At 36.6% G+C, this 22457-nt stretch overlaps 2 protein-coding genes across 6 annotated transcripts in view; one reads left to right on the top strand and one right to left on the bottom strand.

Moving 5' to 3' along the window:
- marchf5 (membrane-associated ring finger (C3HC4) 5) overlaps positions 1–17199 on the bottom strand; it is a 34254-nt gene extending 17055 nt beyond the window's left edge. The window contains exon 1 of the mRNA XM_056471363.1: positions 16849–17199. Within this exon, the coding sequence (XP_056327338.1) occupies positions 16849–16892 (44 nt within the window). The 5' untranslated portion in view covers positions 16893–17199. The remainder of the gene's footprint in view (positions 1–16848) is intronic.
- Positions 17200–17269: 70 nt separating this feature from the next.
- Positions 17270–22457, top strand: part of cpeb3 (cytoplasmic polyadenylation element binding protein 3) — a 121371-nt gene continuing 116183 nt past the window's right edge. For 3 of the 5 annotated variants that reach the window (XM_056471567.1, XM_056471566.1, XM_056471564.1), the window contains exon 1: positions 17302–17366. In XM_056471567.1, the coding sequence (XP_056327542.1) occupies positions 17327–17366 (40 nt within the window). In that variant the 5' untranslated portion in view covers positions 17302–17326. Of the gene's footprint in view, positions 17367–21985; positions 22088–22457 lie in introns of those variants that run through there. The other 2 variants (XM_056471563.1, XM_056471565.1) reach the window with 2 other exon arrangements.

The following is a 22457-nucleotide window of genomic DNA, read 5'->3' as shown; positions in this document are numbered from 1 at the left end:
CTTCTCTGCTTCAGCTGACAACAAACACGAGATAACATTTTGAAAGAGAAAAAAATGCTTTAAAATCGATTTAGCATTGGTATCGTGATATTTAATTTAGGTATCGTATTGAAGTCAAAATTTTGGTATTGTGACAACACTAGTGTGTACTAAATACCATTACATGTGAAAATATGTGCTGGAGATTTACTAGAACCGGCTTTTCTGACAAAATGCACATGATAATTGCCTTCAAATAATCGCCTAGCCCAAAACATTAATGTCGATGGGAACATTCTGTTTCCAACATCAGCTTAATCCTTGTTGTTATTCACTTCCATTATAAAGATGAGTTTTGGCAGAACATTTATTAAAATCCTCCTTTTGTCATGTGAAAAAAGGGCATACAACATTAACATCACCAAGATGAGTAAACGACTTCTCATCAGGGAACTCTCCGTCTGATTACCCCAATTATCACAATTTCATGCATATTGGCATTTTTGCTGAGAAAAGCCATTGAATCAAAATCATTAAATGGCAGGTTAACCAATTTTAATTAAGTAGGGTTTTACTGAGTTAATTACATAATATGGAACTAAATTACTTCAAATGGCCAGAGTTAAGCAAAATCATACCAGAGTTTCTACTGAGAAAATCCCACAAATTCAGATATAATATATACTAATTTATATACTAAAATTCAAATAGGTTAATTACACACCATGCCAATTGATTACTAAAAATATGTCACTTTTGCATGCACATCTCATTACAAGACAAGATTAAGACAAGGACAAGCCATTTTTATTTGTTAGGATGCAATTTAATTTATTCAAATGACTCAATCAGCCCAGAGAATGGCCACTTATTAAGATAAAAACAAATAATTGACTAAATAAAGTGTGCCATTGAATCTAAATAATTAAAAGGCAGGTTAATCAATTTTAATGAAGTAGGGCTTTACTGAGTTAATTACATAATATGGAACTAAATTACTTCAAATGGCCAGAGTTTTAAGCAAAATCATACCAGAGTTTCAACTGGGTAAAGCCCACAAACTAAGATATAATATATACTAATTCATATAATCAAATTTAAATGAGTTAATTACACACCATGCCAATTGATTACTAAAAATTGTCACTTTTGCATGCACATCTCATTACAAGACAAGATTAAGACAAGGACAAGCCAATTTGTTGGGATACAATTTAACTTATTCAAATGAATGAATCAGCCCAGAGAATGGCCACTTGTTAAGATAAAAACAAATAATTGACTGAATAAAATGTCCAGCATCCCATCAACAACATCTAATGTCGACGCTGTAAATAATCCATGTCGAATCTCTCAGTGTTTCTGCACTGCTGGAGGAAGCACAGAGACTCTTGTTCTCTCAGGTTCCTGCTGCAGATTTTCCATTCGCTCTGTTTCTGAATAAAACATGAGTGATGAAGAGCTGCTCAGGTGACTGAAATCACTCGTGATCCTGATAATGAAGCTCCTGTAATCTCAAAACCATCCCAGAAGCCAGAACCAAACAAAAGCCCCTTTTTTCTTCTACTTTAAAACACGATTTCCTGATTTCAGTTTAAAAGCATCATTTGTCCTGTGTGGACACTCTCATATTACTGTTTAGCCTACTGTATGATGGTTTCAAATTTTCTTCTTGCGATTAATTGCTGAAGTTTTATCAGGATATACACTACCTGACAAAAGTCTTGTCAATGTTCCCAGTTGTAGAAGCTACAAATAATAACTTGATCTCTAGTTGATTATTTGGAAAAGTGGCAGAAGGTAGATTTTTCAGATGAATCATCAGTTGAACTGCATCCCAATCATCACAAATACTGCAGAGGATCTATTGGAACCCGCATGGACCCAAGATTCTCATAGAAATTAGTCAAGTTTGGTGAAGGAAAAGTCATGGTTTGGGGTTACATTCAGTATGGGGGCGTGCGAGAGATCTGCAGAGTGGATGGCAACATCAACAACCTGAGGTATAAAGACATTTGTGCTCCACACTACATTACAAACCACAGGGGAGGGCAAATCCTTCAGCAGGATAGCACTCCTTCTAATACTTCAGCCTCCACATCAAAGTTCCTGAAAGCAAAGAAGGTCAAGGTGCTCCAGGATTGGCCAGCCCAGTCACCAGACATGAACATTATTGAGCATGTCTGGGGTAAGCTGAAGGAGGAGGCATTGAAGATGAATCCAAAGAATCTTGATGAGCTCTGGGAGTCCTGCAAGAACGCTTTCTTTGCCATTGCAGATGACTTTACTAATAAGTTATCTGAGTCATTGCAGAGATGGATGAAGTCCTCCAAGCTAAGCGCAATCTAGATGTCTTTGCCTTTCATATAAGCCACTTCTGATACCAAATGATCAACTAGTAGTCAATTTATTACTTGCTGTTCCTAAAACTTGGATAGGCGACAAGACTTTTGTCAGGTAGTGTACAGTATTATCTAATATCAATTAATATCAATATAACATCAAAGGTTAGATCAGTAATATTGATTGCCCAAACAAACCAAGCTAAGTGGGCGAACAGCAGGTTCTGAAACAAATGTCTAGGTGTGAAAGCATCCTTCGGCACGGTTATAAATATTCTTTAAAAGCACTCTAAAAGTTTAAATAAAGCATAATTATTCACTACATTTTGAAGCACCCATGATATCAATATTGTACATGTTCATGATCACGGTATATTGAATTATTAAATATCAGCAAATGTCTACTCCAGTTTAGAGAAAACGTTCTGTGCTGGTGTTCAGATCATAGCTTAATGTTTCTTAAGAATCAGCTTCTCTTTTTCCTGTAACTCTGCCTCCATCATGGCAAATTTCAGAAACACAATCTCCAGTGTGAAACTCAAGGCGTGTCGCCCCTCACTCAAACACACTCAAGTAACATGTTTTACACACTAAGAGCTGTTCATTAAGGCCTGCATTCAAGGTCAGACAACCTGATTATCGGCCAATAAACAAGGTAAAACTAATTGTGCTGTGAAACAGAATCTGATTTAGGCTTGTTTGCCTTCCCTCAATGGAGGTAAAGTTTCAATCTACAGCCTATATATTATCCACAGTAAAATACACACACGACACAATATGATTAGGTGATGAGATTTTTGTCTGCTTTGTGGTAAAACATGATCCACATATACAACAAAAACACTAATTTTGTGGAGATATAAATATCATATTTAACTATATAAACTTTTGTAAACACTAATAGTTTTTATATATTAAGAATAAACCAATGAAATAATAAATCATTAGTAGTAAACAATGAAAGTAATTCTTTGATGACTTCAATGTGTAAATAAACTAAATAAATAAGCTACTGTTAAGTAATTAAATTATTAACAAAAATAGTATAAAATAAACAAAATAATGGTATTTATAAAACCTAAATGTAAATATGTGCAATGACAAAAAACATATATATACAAAAAATTACAACCTCTAAATACATTATAATAATCAAATAAACACATATATGCTTTAAAAAAATAAGCTAAAATCATCAAAAAATATTCTAATTAGGGTTGGACGATATGGCAAAAATGTAATCTCGATAATTATTTTCTATATTGAACGATAAAGATAATATATTTATATATATATATTGATATAAGTTGTTAATGCTTCCACTTTTAAAAGAGTATCCCAACCATGACTGAAGGCAGATACTGCTGGCGGGAAAGTGAAACGAGTGTGCTAAACAAGACTGGGAGACGCAGCATGACCCATTTTTGGCTGATTATTTTCGGCAACCAAAAATTCGGTGAATCTCTAATATCACCACAATTAAGGCTGATTTATACTTCTGCGTCAAGCTGCTTCGGCGCAGCCTCTCAAAAAATGTTACTACATGTCGCAACGACGCGTAGTGCAAGCTCTGTGATTGGTCGGCTTGGTAGCGCTGTTGGTAAAGTGTGGGCTGGATCGAAAGCCACGCAAACCCATTGGATTGAGTGTTTACAAGTGTCGAGTCCTGTGATAGTACTTATACTGTGATACTACTTATTTTTTAAATTAGCATTAATATAAATATTTTATTTAAATATTCTTTAAGAAAAAACTACACAAACAAATACCGTAAATAATTAAGCATTTTCAGTTGTAGTTTATTATAATATACCAAACATCCCAATTGAGTGTTAAAAATAAACCTTTTTTTCTAATAGTAAGTTCATAACTGCCTAAATCAAAATCTTTCAGCAGAATCAAAATCAAAAGACGTTTCAATTTTTAGCTGTGAAATTTTGTAACCTTGTAATCTAGATCATAAACCATTTCTCAGTAGTGCTGACTTCTGTTCACAATCAAATTGTTTTCCCCATGATAACCCAAACGTGCATTTATTACAGCGCCTTATCTCCACACGTACAAAGACAAACCAAGTTCAGAGTAATAAAGCTAATAATAAATCTTGACTTTGTTCAGCTGAACAAGGCCCAGTCCTAATTCTACCCCTTAGCCCTTTCCCTTTTGTGCGTTCACGTGAAGGGGTTGGGGTGTCCTAAGTGTCTTTAGCTTGAAGGCGTTGGGCTAAGAATTTCAAGAGCCACACTTGAAACCAAGGGGTACGAAAATTTCCCTGAATACACAAGCTACAACGGCAACATGGCTGCACACACAAGTCAGGAGATGCACAAATGTAAGTATTTTTTTGGCATTATTAAGAATTTTTACAACAAACAGGCATATGTTTCAATACATTCGTAATGGCATTCGTGTTTTACCGTCATGTTTACCGTTGATGTTGCTTTTGTGTGTTTACATGTTTTTCGTGTGAATATGGCTACGATGTAAATACACAGTACAGTTACGTGCTTATTGCCATATTATATCGTTATGACAACAAGATATCAGTGCCTTCTGTGATTTCCTGAAGATAAATACCAAAAATTAAAGCTACTGGAATAACTACAGTAGTCACCATCATCAATCTTATATGAGTTCGCAACAACATATGATAACTTAAACGAGTGTTGTAGTGGTGTCCCATTTCTTAGGGGTAAATTTACAGCCCTTCCTCTTCACAGTTTGTTTCAAGGGCCAAGGGGAAGGGGTAGAGGTTAAAAAAAAGTAATTGGGATTGGGCCCAACTGCAATTACATCTGCTGAAAACGTGATGATGATTACTCTTCAGCACTGTTTGGGATCAATTCCATAATGCTTATAATATCTGCAATACAACATCACACCACATCCCATTGACTTCCATTATTCCACAAACAAATGCTTTATTAATGTCCTGAAAACATGCTTCTTGACCTCTATATTTACATTGCTCCTCCAGTTCCTACAGATTATAGCGCTAATGTCTATAAGATCCCATCAGGAGGTCAGAAAGCCAATACAGCTCACCTTTCTTTACATGTTAAGAGCCTGGTTACATGACACAGAAACACAATCCATACAACAGCGAGGGGTCTCTGCAAGCGATAACCCTGATAATAGCTTAAATATCCTGAACGTCGGCTACTCTTACAGACAGGATGCGCTTTCATGAATAAAGTGGCTAATTTCGCTTGTTGACTGATGTCGCTCTAAAAACAGCAATCTGAAAGTTTATATGCTTCCTCTTGGTCAAATAATGCGGAAGCTATTTCAGAAAAATTAAACACCGCCGGTTTAAAGTACACTATTAAAGGTTCCTCATTAGGTTTTGGAGATCTCCAACCATAGATTCACATCCATGCAGTATAAAAAAAACCATGATCATTTTCTTATTATACGTCGTAGTAGGGCTGCTCGATTATGGGGAAAATCATAATCACGATTATTTTTGTCATAATTGTAATCACGATTATTCAAAACGATTATCAGTTGAAGTCAAAATCATTCACCCTCCTGTGAATTTATTTATTTTTTTATATGTATAAATATTTCCCAAATGATGTTTAACAGAGCAAGGAATTTTAACAGTATTTCCTATAATATTTTTTCTTCTGGAGAAAGTCTTATTTGTTTTATTTAGGCTAGAATAAAAGCAGGTTTAAATATTTTGAAACCTATTTTAAGGTCAACATTATTAGCCCCCTTAAGCAATATATATTTTTTGATCGTCTGCAGAAGAAACTGATCATTTTACTGACTCAGACCTTTGAGTCTCGTTCATCAAGATGAACAAATCTTTTTAGGGCTGCAACAACAAATCGATTAAATCAATTCAAATCGAGTAAAGAGATGACTCAAAACAGAGTACTCGAGAAATGAACGGATCAAATCGTTTTCCGGCTCTAAATGCATATGATTGGCTTATGTCTTTCAGGACAACAGACGTGGCATATTGTGCTGAAGAATATTGTGGCTGAAGCTGTCAAACTGGCATCATCAGAGAAGGACCACCAGTCCAAAAGCAGAAGCAAATGGTCAGACTTTGATTAAAGTTTACCAAAACAAACAAAAAAATTAACAATGTGTGCTAGCAAAACAAACTTTAGAAATGTAGATTTCACTTGGATTTCAGCAGTTCAAAATCAGTTCACAACATCTCCATTCATCTCCACTTTGATTTTCCAAACTATGCGGACCTTTGACTTCCACACACATTGCACCGCATGATAAATAATGTCTAAAAAAGGGCGACTTCAACCTTGAGCAAAACTCTTCAGCAAGCTCCAAACATTACGCATGAGCAATAGTAATACTGAAGTGTTGTGCTTCACAAGTGTTTGAAAGGCAAACTGTTCTCATTGATACCCGGGTCAGACTGTATTTAAAGTGGCATTAAAACCTGGACACAATGAGTTTATTCATCCGGCCACAGTCATGTGACTGTGGGAACCTGAAAAATCTTCCAGCCAACAGCGAATGAGAGAAAGTAACATCACCAGGGAACCGACAAAGAGCCGAGAATCAGAGGAACTGCTGAGATCCCAGACATTTGCATCATCATACAAACAGCACTGCCATTATGACCATTTGTTTGGGATTAAATGTCTTAAAAATAACTGTGATTAGCCATTAAACAGCATTTTTAGAAATGTCATACAAGAAAATATGTATAAACATACAAATCTATATTAAAATGATAAACAATAATGTATTAATTTTGCACATGGAAGCCAAAATATTGTATGATTTCCATGGTAAAATAATAATATACCCTGTGAAACTACACTCACTTTATTAGGTACACCTGTCCAACTGCTCATTAACACATATTTCTAATCAGTTAATCACATGGCAGCAACTCAATGGATTTAGGCATGTAGACGTGGTCAAGATGATCTGCTGCAGTTCAGACCGAGCATCAGAATGGGGAAGAAAGTTGATTTAAGTGACTTTGAACGTGTCAGTTGTTGGTGCCAGACTGGCTGGTCTGAGTATTTCAGAAACTGCTGATCTACTGGGATTTCCACACACAACTATCTCTTGGGTTTACAGATAATGGTCAGAAAAAGAGAAAATACCCAGTGAGCAACAGTTCTGGGGGCGCAAATGCCTTGTTGATACCAGAGGTTAGTGGAGAATGACCAGACTGGTTCCAGCTGATAGAAAGACAACAGTAACTCAAATAACCACTTGTTACAACCGAGGTATACAGAAGAGCATCTCTGAACACACAACACGTCCAACCTTGAGGCGGATGGGCTACAGCACCAGAAGACCACACCGGGTGTCACACCTCCTGTCAGCCAAGAACAGGAAACTGAGGCTACAATTCACACAGGCTCACCAAAGTTGCACAATAGAAGATTGGAAAAACGTTGCCTGGTCTGATGAGTCTCGATTTCTGCTGCCACATTCAGATGATAGGGTCAGAATTTTGCGTCAACAACATGAAAGCATGGATCCATCCTGCCTTCAGGTTCAGGCAGGTGGTGGTGGTGTAATGGTGGCCCATTAGTACTAATTGTGCATAGTGTCAACACTACAGCCTTCCGGAACATTGTTGCTGACCATGTCCATCTCTTTATGACCACAGTGTAAGACCACAGTTCTGATGGCTACTTCCAGCAGGATACATGACAATGAGTTTACTGTACTCAAATGGCCTCCACAGTCACCAGATCTCAATCCAATAGAGCACCTTTGGGATGTGGTGGAACGGGAGATTTGCATCATGGATGTGCAGCCAACAAATCTGCAGCAAATGCGTGATGCTATCATATCAATATGGATCAAAATCTCAGAGGAATATTTCCAGAACCTTGTTGAATCTATGCCATGAACCTGGTACTAGTAGGGTGTACCTAATAAAGTGGCCAGTGAGTGTATATTATAGCATGAAAAATAAAAATCTAACTTTGACCACTTTTTTTTACCACAAGTGATTACAACACAAAAACATTTTTGCATTTACATTAGTATTATAGTTAATATTATTGATGCCAGAAATTATAATTAATATTTTACATTATCACAAATAGGTGCAAAATATACACATACATTATCACAATTGTACAATTATCATTGCTAATATTATAATACTGCTAAAAGTATTTTTCTTAGATGGCATGAGGGTGAGAATTGTTTTTGTAAACTATCCGTTTAAGGCCAAACAGAGGAATATGATAGACTGTGACTATAGTCTGCAGTTTGCACCCCAGCAGCATCAGCTACATGAGGGTTTATGTAACTTCAGTCACTGTTTTCCTGTAACGCCAGTCCTCTTGAACTTGTGGTCTATATTTGTACATGAGGGGGGGTCAGATATGACCCACTGCTGATCCATAAACACACTCTCTCTCCCCGTGCTCAGAGTCACAAGACCTTTCCACAAGATCACGTTTCATCAGCTAATTTATAAAGCCAGGAGAAACAGGAACTTAAACACCACAAAGAAATTCCAGCATTATTTCTGTTTCAGTGCAAACTAATACCCAAATTCACAATAATAAAAAAGCAGAATTCATTACCTTAATTCTTTATGCAAGTGGGCAGAGCTAACGATCAATTTTGGCGCATTTTGTGTGCTTCGATTCTATGATTGGTGGAATTTTCTGTGCAGATTCGTTTTGTGCTCTGCATGTGCATATTTACTATTTCCTGACACTGTGTTTGTTACTGTATCTGAGTAGGAAGGCTTCAGGTACCATGTCTGCAAAACTTTGAACAAAATATTGATAACTAATTCTTCAGTTAAACAAACAGAAAACTGAAGTCATTGCATTTGGGAACAGAGATGAGATTCTGAAGGTGAATGCGTACCTTGGCTCTAAGGGTCAAGTAGTAACTAAATCAGCATACTATCATCTCAAAAACAGTGCAAGAATTAGATGCTTTGTTTCCAGTGAAGACTTAGAGAAACGTGTTCATGCTTTTATCAGCAGGGTGGATTACCGTAATGGACTCCTCACTGGCCTTCCCAAAAAGACAGTCAGACAGTTGCAGCTCATCCAGAACGCTGCGGCCAGGATTCTGACCAGAACCAGAAATACAGAGCACATCACATCTGTCTTCAGGTCTTTACACGGGCTCCCAGTTACATTCAGAATAGATTTTAAAGTATTAGTACTTGTATTTATGTCCTAGGCCATTTGGTGATTTATAGACATTACAGATATGCTCACTGAATACAAACCTAACAGATCACTCAGATCTTTAGGATCATATAAACTAGACATTCCAGGAGTTCAGTCAAAGCAGGGTGGTACCGCCTTCAGCTACTAACAGCGCCCCCAGCTGCAGGAATCAGCTTCCAGAAATGATCAGATGTGCTCCAACATTAAGTAGTAAGTGATTTTGGATGCAGCTATTGGCTCCTTTAAAGCAGGGTTTCAAATGTAGTACATACTCAAGTATTAGGCAATTTCAGACGCAGCCATTGGCTCCTTTACTTTAAAGCGGGGCTTCAAATGTAGTACATATACTTGAGTAGTAGGTGATTTCGGACGCAGCCATTGGCTGCTTTACTTTATGGTGGGGCTTCAAATGTATTACATATACATGTAGTAGGCATTTTCGGACGCAGCCATTGACTCGTTTAAGGTGGGGCATCAAATGTAGTACATACTCGAGTAGTGGGCAATTTCAGCAGCAGCCATTGGCTCCTTTAAGACGGGCCTTTAAATGTAGTACATACTTGAATAGTAGGCGATTTCGGACGCAACCATTGGCTCTTTTAAGGCGGGGCTTCTAATGTAGTGCATACTTGAGTATTAGGTGATTTCGGATGCAGCCATTGGCTCCTTTACTTTAAGTGGGGCTTCAAATGTAGTACATACTCAAGTATTAGGCAACTTCAGACGCAGCCATTGGCTCCTTTAAAGCAGGGCTTCAAATGTAGTACATACTCAAGTATTAGACAATTTCAGACGCTGCCATTGGCTCCTTTACTTTATGGTGGTGCTTCAAATGTAGTACATACTCAAGTATTAGGCAATTTCAGACGCAGTCATTGGCTCCTTTAAAGCAGGGCTTCAAATGTAGTACATACTCAAGTATTAGACAATTTCAGACGCAGCCATTGGCTCCTTTAAAGCAGGGCTTCAAATGTAGTACATACTCAAGTATTAGGCAATTTCAGATGCAGCCATTGGCTCCTTTACTTTAAAGCGGGGCTTCAAATGTAGTACATATACTTGAGTAGTAGGTGATTTCGGAGGCAGCCATTGGCTGCTTTACTTTGTGGTGGGGCTTCAAATGTAGTACATACTTGAGTAGTAGGCATTTTCGGATGCAGCCATTGACTCCTTTAAGGCGGGGCATCAAATGTAGTGCGTACTCGAGTAGTAGGCAATTTCGGATGCAGCCATTGGCTTTTTTACTTGAAGGCAGGGCTTCCTTTGCTAGATCAGCCATATATTGACAGTTTCATTTTTTCCCCATTCAAAACTATATCAGTGACAACTCTTATGTATTCTCTAGTCTTTGAACTTGCATAGGCACCATGCAAAAACCCATTTAACTGACAAGTGAGAATTAGAAACATAACACTAGAAAGGGTCCAAATGATGGTGGGTTTTTTCCAGACACCTTCAAACACGACTCAGACGTGCATTCGAAAAGACAACCTGCTTTATCCATGACGATGTGGAAACACATCAAAGCTGCGGTGGGAAAAACAATACGGCAGAGAAAGTGAGGTTTTAAAAACAGCCAAAACAAATGGAGCCAGGTTTCTGAATACAGCCGAGAACAAAAGAGGCTGATAGAGTGTCTGCCACGTAAAGGTCAGACAGGATTTAAGCATGACCCCGTCTTTTCAAGCTCTGGAAAGCTGCAATGCAGAGAGAGCAGCTGCGGGTGGCAGGCCTCGATAAGGCCGTGTGCTGGAGTCTGATAGAGCCGCATGCTGCCGTATAGATATCTGCTCTCACACAGACCTGTGAAGCTCGTTTCCTCAGTGATGGACATTAGAGATGCATACAGGATCTATTTGAGAGAGATGAGAGCTTTCACCATGACAACTGACACAGATATGTGGACAAACAGGCTAATGTGCCAGTAAACCTCTTTACTGACACCAGTCTGTCCGGTACTTTCCTCTCAATACACGTTTCCTCTAATGTGAAAAGAAGTATTGGGGAGATTAAGTGTTCCTTCAGCAAAGGAAAATCTACTGTATACATGCATGGCTCACTAATTATTAATAATTACGAAAAATTAAGGTGTTAAAAAAAAGGATAAGAGCTGCTGCTCAAGTTTGTAAGATTTTCTAAAAGAAAGAAATCAATAAGACTAAATTAAGATGCTCAAAATAAATTATAAATGACATTATAAATTAAAATTTTTAATGAATACAAAAAAAAAGTTAAAAGAACCGTATTTGTTTACAATAGAAATCCAATGTAACATTGTGTTTAAACAGAAGTTTGGCCAGAGGACAAATGGTCATACCTAACTGAGACTGGTTTCTCTTGAGGATTTTTTCCATCAATTGGTGAAGTCAAATTGATAGATTTGCTCTTCAGTGTTTGGACTTTCAGCAGTGAAATTTAAACTACACTGAACTAAACTTCAACTCTGAAAACTGAACTGACGCAGTTTCAATTTACTAGAACTTCTATGTTAAACTGCTTTGACACAATCTACATTGTAAAAGCGCTATAGAAATCAAGATGAATTAAATCAAATTGAATTAAAAAGGGCTGCATGATATTGGAAAAACCTGACATTGCAATGATTTGCTTGTCTGTGATTATATATTGCTATAATAATACAATTTCCTAGGATGATTTAAATAACTCCATAAGGAAAGAATTCATAATTTTACATCGGGATCATTTTGTAGTGAATGTGTTTATTATAAAGTATAATCATTATAATAAATTACAAGCATAAACGAATACAATAACACAAATATACAAATGAAAAAGACTGCTTTATGGTTTTCTAGCTATTCAAACAGTATTGAGTTCAAATGTAAAATAAAAATGTGTAGTCTTTATTGCGATTAAAAAAATACAATTCATCTTTGTTAAAGTTATAAATTTCTTGTGCACAAGTTTAAATTAGCTTGAGATTTTATAGTCACATGCCGTAAAAATAATTTTGTTCCCTGTAGTAGGGTTAAACTTAGTTATTGTTATTGCTATTAAACTTTTTCCAAATTAATTCTAATCACAACTCAAAATTGCAGCTAGTGCAATGTAACTATTGCATATTCGCACATTGAGATAATGATGACAAAACGATATATTGTGCAGCCCAAGTATTTACTGTCACTTTCGGTCGATTTGTTGCATAATTGTGTGGAGAAAACTATTATTTTAGGCCTTTAGCAACATATAAAAGCTCCTAGCATCTATGTAATACGTGCGGTCAGTAATATAACTTGCACTAATATTTACAGAAAGAAAAATTTTATCCCAAAATGAACATTTTTTGCCATTTATGAAAATGTTGATTTGAGGTCTTTTGAAACTTTTGGGGAAAAAAATGTAAAGTGCAAGTTTTTGAAAATGTTACTATTATTATTGATTTTGTGAAAACACTGATGTCATGTTCATACACGCTACACGTTCTTTCTTTAGGCATGTGCAAGAACTTTACAACCAGAACAACAATTATGGATTACAGGACTGCATGCATGCATGCATACATGCAGTGCTTCTTTACAATATGATATCGCCAACTTACTGGCCTGGCATGAAATACAGCACTTTAGGTTGCAAGATAATGGGGAAATGTGTATTTTGTAATGTTACTGAGTATCGCATTGCGATAATGATATTTCTTGCGATATAAAATTAGCCTATAAGCTATTTTTAATCAATTATTTATGTAACGATCATACTAAAATAAACATGTAATAGATATTTTTCAGGTGTAATTAAATCTAATTCATGCACATAAAACAATCCAAAGTACAAACATTTAGGATAGACTAAAAAAAACTATGAATGACTGAAAACCTGGATTCTTATTCTCTGTTGTCCTTTTCCTCATTTGTCTCTACTTCTGCCAATAGTACAGTTGAAATCAGAATTATTAGACCCCCTTTGATTTTTTTTTTTTTAATTTCCCAAATGATGTTTAACAGAGAAAGGAAATTTTCACAGCATGTCTGATAATATTTTTTCTTTTGGAGAAAGTTTTATTTGTTTTATTTCGGCTAGAATAAAAGCAGTTTTTAATTTTTTTAAAAACCGTTTTAAGGTCAAAATTATTAGCCCCTTTAAGCTATATTTTTTCAGATAGACTACAGAACAAACCATACAATAACTTAACCTAGTTAAGCCTTTAAGTGTCACTTTAAGCTGTATAGAAGCGTCTTGAAAAATATCTAGTAAAATATTAATCACTGTCATCATGGCAAAGATAAAATAAATCAGAAATGAGTTATTAAAACTCTTATGATTGGAAATGTGTTGAAAAAAATCCCGTAAATAGAAATGGGGGGGGGGGAATAAACAGGGGGGCTAATAATTCTGATTTCAACTGTATATGATTAGCTCTCTGATGTACTAAAGGTTCACCTTTTAGCCGCTCAAGCCAATAGCGTAACAGTACTTACTAGGGAGGCGGTATAAAAATAGTAAAGCCCCGTCTGATTGGTCGAATTTAGATAAACAACCTATACATAAAACACATAAATGCTCGGCATTCTCTGTGATATCGCATATACTAGTAATTGCGTTGTCATTTTTATGGGTTCATGTGAATTTAAATCGTTTTAACAAATGTTATCATCTGCACACACTTTACTGTAATATTATGAAATAATGTGACATAAAATTTAATTAATGTCATTTCAATTTAAAGTCTTAGTAAATACCAAAAACAACATTAAAAGAATCCAATATAATGTTGTTTGTAAAAATGTAAGAAATAAGTTGAAGTAATAGACGAATGGCGTGGAAAGATGTGGTAACTGGGTGAGGAAAATTATGAGCTTGCTCTTCATCCCACTCCATTTGTCATGATCATGATGAAATGTATTTTGTTTAAAGAATTGTTTTAAGTGTATGATTTTTTATTTATATAAAATAAATCAAATGTATTTACGGTCACTTTTGGTTGCTTGCTACATAAAACTATTATTTTAGGCTTTTACCAACATATCAAAGCTCCTAGCATCTTTACACTATCAAATAAAAGTAGTACATGATGCAAGGCTTTTTCCGTTGGCTTAACTTGCTGAATAGTTGCTTGTCAGTGTGTAGAGAATGTCTAAGAAATGACATGCTTGTATCTGATGATTGCTCATGTTTGTCGGTTTCTGTCGGTGCAGTGTGAATTGGCCTCAAGACTGCTGTTGTCAAGTGGAAGGACAGGTCTGCTGGACTGTGCCTCATCAGCAGGCTAGTGCAGTAATCTCGCTTATTTGCAAGCGCTGCCTGGCCCTATGTGGCAAACAGCACGGTCTCAGTGGAAAAAGCATAAACAAGGTCAGGACACCAAACAGCTTGACCCAATGAATAATTACTGAAGTCAGATTTTGTCTGCGTCATTTACGAAAAAATGCTCCTATATTTAGAAAATCTGCAATTACGGGGAAGAGGCGATGTACTGTTTATTTATGACCCCTGAGGGTCAATGCAAAAAGTGACCACAACAACAGTGTCACTATAAACTTCTCCAGGGCACGCTGTCCTCTTTATGGGTTCATTAAAAGAAAATCTCTAGATACTCACGGCAAGAGCTTTTTTTACCCTGAACCGTTCCCGAAAGCATCTACTGACCTGAGCAAGTGTGCAAGTCAGATCAAACAGGCAATCAAGCCTCTTATGACTTAAGCTGTTTTACTATTAAAGGAATATTCTGAGGTCAGAACAAGTTAAGCTGTGCTGTAGTGTTGATTAACGCATTAATCATCTCACTGAACACTTTGAAGAACAAAGTAAACCTGTAATGTAATGATGAGCATATTGTAAAGTCAACATTATCAAGCAACATACACTCACCGGCCACTTTTTTAGGTACACCTTACTAGTATCCGATTTGACCTCCTTTTGCTTTCAGAACTGCCTTAATCTTTCGTGGCATAGATTCAACAAGGTACTGGAAATATTCATCAGAGATTTTGATCCATATTGACATTATAGCATCACACAGTTGCTGCAGATTTGTCGGCTGCACATCCATGATGCCAATCTCCCATTCCACCACATCCCAAAGGTGCCCTATTGGATTGAGTTATGGTGACTGTGGAGGCCATTTATGACATTGCGCGTTATCCTGCTGGAAGTAGCCATCAGAAGATGGATACATTGTGGTCATAAAGAGATGGACATGGTCAGCAACAATACTCAGGTAGGCTGTGGCATTGACACAATGCTGGAACCACTCTGGCCATTCTCCTCTGACCTCTGGCATCAACAAGGTGTTTGTGCCCACTGCCGCTTACTGGATATTTTCTCTTTTTCAGACCATTCTCTGTTAACCCTAGAGATGGTTGTGCGTGAAAATCCCAGTAGATCAGCAGTTTTTGAAATTCTCAACCCGTCTGGCACCAACAAACATGCCACATTCAAAGTCAACTAAATCACCTTTCTTCCCCATTCTGATGCTCGGTCTGAACTGCAGCAGATCATCTTGACCACGTCTACATGCCTAAATGCATTGAGTTGCTGCCATGTGATTGGCTGATTAGAAATATGCGTTAACAAGCAATTGGACAGGTGTACCTTATAAAGCAGCTGGTGAGTGTACCCAAGCAAGAATTCTGCCAATTTACATAACCAGAAGTTTAATTTAGTCCACTTTACAGCTCATAAATATATATATATATATATATATATATATATATATATATATATATATATATATATATATATATATATATATATATATATATATATTATTCAGAAAGACAAATACAAAATGGCAAATACACTTAAGCCAAATTGATTTATTTAAGGTATTTATTTGATTATTTAAATAAATGGACCTATATATTTCATTAATGCAAAGGACGCAGCATTTTAACCTAATATCCAGACATAGTCAAAAACTACATTCATAGAACTTTAATTATTGCTATTGGTGTATGCAAAATTGGAAATACAAATTAGACCCAAAAAAGTATGCTATCAGTGTTTAAATAAAATAATACAAAAAAAAAACAAATATATATATATATATATATATATATATATATATATTAGTATATAGATGTATCTTTAGAACAGGGGCTGATATACATATGGCTGTGTATGACCATAAGGTTTTAAAAATATATAAACAAAGGAGCAAATCTAAATCAAAACAAAATTAAAATGCCAACTCAAGGTCACGCCCCCTCGCCAAAGACGTCACGTCATGTAAGTAACACAATTAGCATCACTTTGCTAAAGCAGAATCGCTCTAAACCTGCAAATCTCTCATCACACAATCTTATTGTTCGTTTAGATTACTTATATGCGATTAAGAATGTTATTAACTTCACATGAAGCTTTGACAGGTCGCCATAGCTGACATTAGCTGTTTGTTTACACTTGATTCTTTCACTCACCTGTCCACGATCTGCTGCATTACAACCGCTCCTTCTTCTGCCATATTTACATGAGTCCACGCACTAGTTATCAAGTAAAAAATTTACTATAGAATTATTTTAATAATAGAGATCCAATCGTCAGGCCGCAGTGAACGCTAACACGATGCTAACAAAGCATATGGCCACCTTACTGACATCAAACAACCGCTTAAATCCGATCATAGACCATTGAGATCAATTATTACAAAGCGATCTGTTAATGAATATTCATAAATGCCAGTATTTCCAGAAACACGCAGTGACTCCATTGACTGCGCGTGAGAAAACGCGAGCGGACGCGATACCGCGCTTGTGCGAGCGCAACTTCGTTCTCGCGGCACCACAAGTGCATTCTGGGACGTGTAGTCTTCATTCCATGTAGCCAAAAATATAAAAATTTATGTTCTCGCAGAGGCAGGCAGCCCAGAGCAAGAGAGACTACGCCTGCTGGAGCAACATGAAGATACATATTTGGCTTCAGAATACCTCGTACTGTGGTAAGGAGAGTGAACATATTTCAGCACAACTTAAAAATGACTGGAATGCATGTTTTATTTAACTGGTTACTGAAAAGGATTCAGTAATAATACATGTGATTATTGAGGGCTTGATTTATTTCCTATTTCATACTGCACAGACTTTTGGAATGATAAAGTGTTTGTTTGTTTATTGCTGATGTGTTTTGATATGCAATATTTAAAAAACAGTGTATACAGTGTTATAACCATACACTGTTTTGATGGTAAGCATGTGTATGCCGCTTTAGCTAGGCTATATTTCTGTAAATTCATATGTTCTGCACTGTTCTCTATAACGAATTTAAACCCCACATTTGACCCATGTGGTTAGCTTTAAAATGAATGCATTGTTCATTAAATTACTGTTTGTTCAATGTTCTGTTGCCCCTCTATTGTATAGGCTAATGGTATAATTGTAATGGAATTTACTGAAGTAATACAATAAGAAAAACCCATAGAAAAATCCATAGTGATTTAAAAACAAGAATACATGATAAACAATCCTTTATTAGTATTAATAAGTGTTAGTTTAGTATTAATGCATAGATATCTTAGAGAGAGAGAGATAAATAGATAAATCTCTATTAAATTAATATTTGGCTTTGTATGCTTTTATTGTGTTTATTTTGATATTTGATTTGATATTCAATAGGGCAGTGTTTCCCAACCCTGTTCCTGAAGGCACACCAACAGTACACATTTTCAACATCTCCCTGATCAAACACACCTGAATCAACTTATCATAACATCAGAAGAGACTCCAACACCTGAAGTTAATGGGTCAGAAAAGGGAGACATCCTAAATATGTACTGTTGGTGTGCCTCCAGGAACAGGGTTGGGAAACACTGCAATAGGGTATATGCAGAAGTATGCGGAAGAACTTTTAATTTGTCAGTAACCTCGGTCAAGCACTTCCGGTGAACTGTGTGCTGTTACAAAATGGGTGCGATTAAGGTCTGTTTTCTTTAAAAATCAGCGATCTTCACTGGATGAGTGATATACGATATAAAGTGGGTCTCAGATTGTACAAGAAGCACTGTGTTAAATTACATTTTCCCCCACCATGTCTTTAAAATATGAACATTTATTTTACCCCAGTATTTTCAACGGAGCTTCTGCGCTCAACTGATAATCCTGACGAGAACGTTTGAGTAAACAGCTTTTAATCTCGTTTTACGCTTGAACAACTAAATGAATGCTAAAGTCTATTTAACTGATTGTATTTTAATTACATTACAACATCGATGCTGAAAAAAGAAACCATTTAAAATGGAAAGAGTCACATTAACCGTTCACCAGAACTTTATCAGTATGCGAAGAAGCACTAGCTCTGCGTATACCCTATACCCAAATAAAACATAATTTGGCTAATTATTGGGTTATAAAATTGAAAATTTTCTGTTGCATTACAACCACTCCTTCTGCCATATTTACATGAGTCCACACACTAGTTATCAAGTAAAAGATTTACTATGGTATTATTTTAATAACTGAGATTCAATCGCCAGGCCGCAGTGAACGTTAACGTGATGCTAACAACTCATATGGCCTCCTTACTGACATCAAACAGCTGAATTCCGATCATTTATGCTTTAATTGTGTTTATTTTGATATTTGATTTGATATTCAATAAACACATTTCAATATTCAAATTTCAAAATTCAATAAAAGCTGAAATATTGGGTTAAAAATGTAAATTTTCTTGGGTAGTTTCAGCAGTGTCATGCAAAACATATCACTGCACAAATAATCCTATTTCTGTTGCATGCTGTTAGGATCTATAAAAGAATAATATCTAAGACAGTGTTTCCTCTAGGATTTTTTCCAGCTGTGGCGACAGGCCTTTTACACAGATTTACCAACTGGCGTTATTTCAATGACAAATGTCGTAAGCGCAGTATTACAAGTCGAGATCACATTTATATAATACGAGCATAGAAATCTCTTTGCTTGCGTGCCGATTTCTTCTGTTCATGCACAAAACTTCTTGCACGCCCTCAAATATAAGCTACTCAAATGCAGAATTTCTTGTGTCCTGCCATGGAGGAATGAACGTAGCAGAAACCATGTAAGAATTAAAAAATAATCTGAATAATGTATAAAATAGGGCTAGGGGATTAATCGAAAAGTAATCAAAATTGACATTCAGAACCTATAATCGATCTAAGTTTTCCAGGGCTACTTATTTCGATTACTTTCCATACCGCATGTGGAGTCATGTGACCCCGCTCTGGCTGGTTTATACTCAGTGGCAGTTCTGGGGCGGGGCCAGGGTGGGCCGGTGCCCCCTTGTCAACAAGCTTGGCCCCCCTAAATCTGTATGCGTGTTTTTGTGAACACAACTAAAAAGCCACAAAGAAGTGACATCAGCCATCGGTGGCAGACTCTAGAGATATAACTGAGGGAGTTTGCATGTTCTCCCCGTGTTCGCGTGGGTTTCCTCCGGGTGCTCCTGTTTCCCCCACAGTCCAAAGACATGTGCTATAGGTGAATTGGGAATGTCAAAATTGTCCTTAGTGTATGTGTGTGAATGAGTGTGTATGGATGTGTGTGAATGAGTGTGTATGGATGTTTCCCAGTGATGGGTTGCAGCTGGAAGGGCATCCGCTGCGTAAGTTGCCGGTTCATTCCGCTGAGGCGACCCCAGATTAATAAATGGACTTAGTCGAAAAGAAAATAGATGAATGAATGACTCCTGACGAATTATTTTTGTTTTATCCTACTACAATACAAAACCCCTTTCACACAAGCAGACCTTTCCGGAAAATTACCGTAAATTTTCCGGAAAGTGTCTGTTTGTGTGAACATGCCCTTTTTGGAAATACCAGTAAATTCGTTTAGGCAATTTTCCGGAAGAGAAGTTGTAACATTACTGGTAGTTTGCCAGAATGCTGCGCTGTGTAAACACAGAAGGAAGATTGCCGGAAAGAGTGTGCTTAGAACACGCTGACTTAAGACGTCTACTTCAGCCAATCAGAACATTCAGACACATTCACATACGCGCTGTTTATGAAAATAAAAGCCTTTGGATACTTGTCCAGACACATTTAGCTGCTAGATGTTAGTCAAGATGTTAGTCAGATAGAGTTTCTATGTTCCTTCTTATTGCCAACTGTGTAAATAATTATGGATAAAATGCTTACGTTAAGCTGTTGTTTGTTTACCTTCAAGCTCTGCTTGAGTTGTTTGACACATGTGCACGTGAAGTGCCGGAGTGCTCCGGTAAGCGTCGGCACACATACATATTCTGTACATCTGGACATGCGAAAGTGTTTCTCCATATGTTTTCATCGAAGTTGTTCACAATAATTATCTATCCACAGAATTTGCAATGTTGTCAAATGTGTAAACATTTAGCTGCGGTTAGTGCTTCTGCCTTTGGATGTCTCTGGGATAAGCTGCATGAATGCTAATGCTTTAAATAAAAGTAAAACCATCAAGCCGGATATCTATTACGTTTACAGGTAAATACGTTTATAGGTCATTTTCTTGTTAATGATGTCAGAATTTACCAGTATTTTGGAATGGATGTGAGAATGTTTTTTTCCGGAATAATTCCGTAACGCCCTTGCCTGTGTGAACAGCACATATTTGAGTTCGCCAGTAAAGTTGTTCCGGTAATTTTCCTGATATTTACCCGTATCACTGTGTGAAAGGGGCTAAAGTTACTTGTCAAATAAATTAACATGGAAGATTATTTTGAGTTAAATTATTTAATTAGCTTGACTGCAAAGTGATGCATGAAAAAATGACTTTGTATAATTGTTTAAGTAGTTTGTGATGTATGTTAAAGTGTGCCACCTAAAAGTACAAGTGTCCCCTTCCTGCCCACCCCCCCCCCCCCCCCCCCCCCAATTTACTCTGGTCTAGAACCGCCACTGTTTTTGCTTCTGCATCGAGCGAATGCATATGGTCCACCACAGCCCTGCATTCACATATCCTAATAACACTATTGGTACCCTATAATTTCTACTTTTAATATGAAAAACATTGACAATACTTTATTTTGTGCAAGATATTTATTTGAACTTTTTTACAAGAAATAAGTGACTGCTCGTTTTAGGCAATGGGTGTTTTAGATTCATTTGTTCAGTGTTAATGTTCAATAAATCAATAAAGATAGTAAATAGTGTGTGTTTCTTTCAGTTGTAAAATCAACCTGTAATATGTGAGCATATTCAGTGTACAAAACCTGTCAGTGAACTATGAGGGTAAAAAATAAAATATATCAATAAAATAATCCTTGGCGATTCATTCCGCTATAGCGACCCCAGTTTAATAAAGGAACTAAGTCTAAAAGAAAATTAATTAATTAATTAATAATCGTTCCTTAATCGTAATTGAGATAAAATTTTGATTAAAAATTATTTTGATAAAAAAAATTATTAATTTTTTTTATTACTTAATTTTACATTTATAAGCTCTGAGCTCCACCATGCATTAGAAATGAAGCCCAAAACAATACCATGATTTGCATTTTATTCCATTATAAGCTTCACACCATGACGCACAGTAAGTTTGACGGCTGTTCTGCCCGAAAAACTACAATTCCCACAATCCCTCGGTGCATCAGCCATGCGCCGCACTCAATCAGCTGTTGAGGCGACTGCAGAAGGGCAGCTCATCTGTCATATCAAAACCCAGGCGAGACAAAACAGAAATAGCCTTATTTACAGAATCCCAAAAGCCGAACGATAAGGTAAAGTCTCATTCATGTACAGCAGGAATAACGAAAGCAAACGGGAAAAAACGTCAAGCCATCAGATGCATGTTATGTGTTTAAAAATAGCTACAATGAGTTGTGTGCGGCGGATTGAAGTGCTGAATATAGTTTCTTTCCTTTTTCAAAAATCCTGTGCATTTTAGAAATGCATTATCATGTTCGTGCATGTGTTGTGATGGCAAAAGTAGTCTGATATGCTGTCATTTAGGTGATCAGCGCGTTCTCTAATGTGATGATTTCTTTGATGACCTTGAATATGCAGCTCTAATGCAGCAAAACGAGGATTAACTGACGGAATATTTGGCAGAAACGCTCTTCATCTTGTTACGATCGACTGTTCTGATTA

Source organism: Danio aesculapii, chromosome 13 (genome assembly GCF_903798145.1).
Source record: "Danio aesculapii chromosome 13, fDanAes4.1, whole genome shotgun sequence".
NCBI classification, from domain to species: Eukaryota; Metazoa; Chordata; class Actinopteri; order Cypriniformes; family Danionidae; genus Danio; species Danio aesculapii.
Note: the sequence above shows the minus strand (reverse complement) of the source record. Positions and strands in the feature narration are given on the sequence as shown.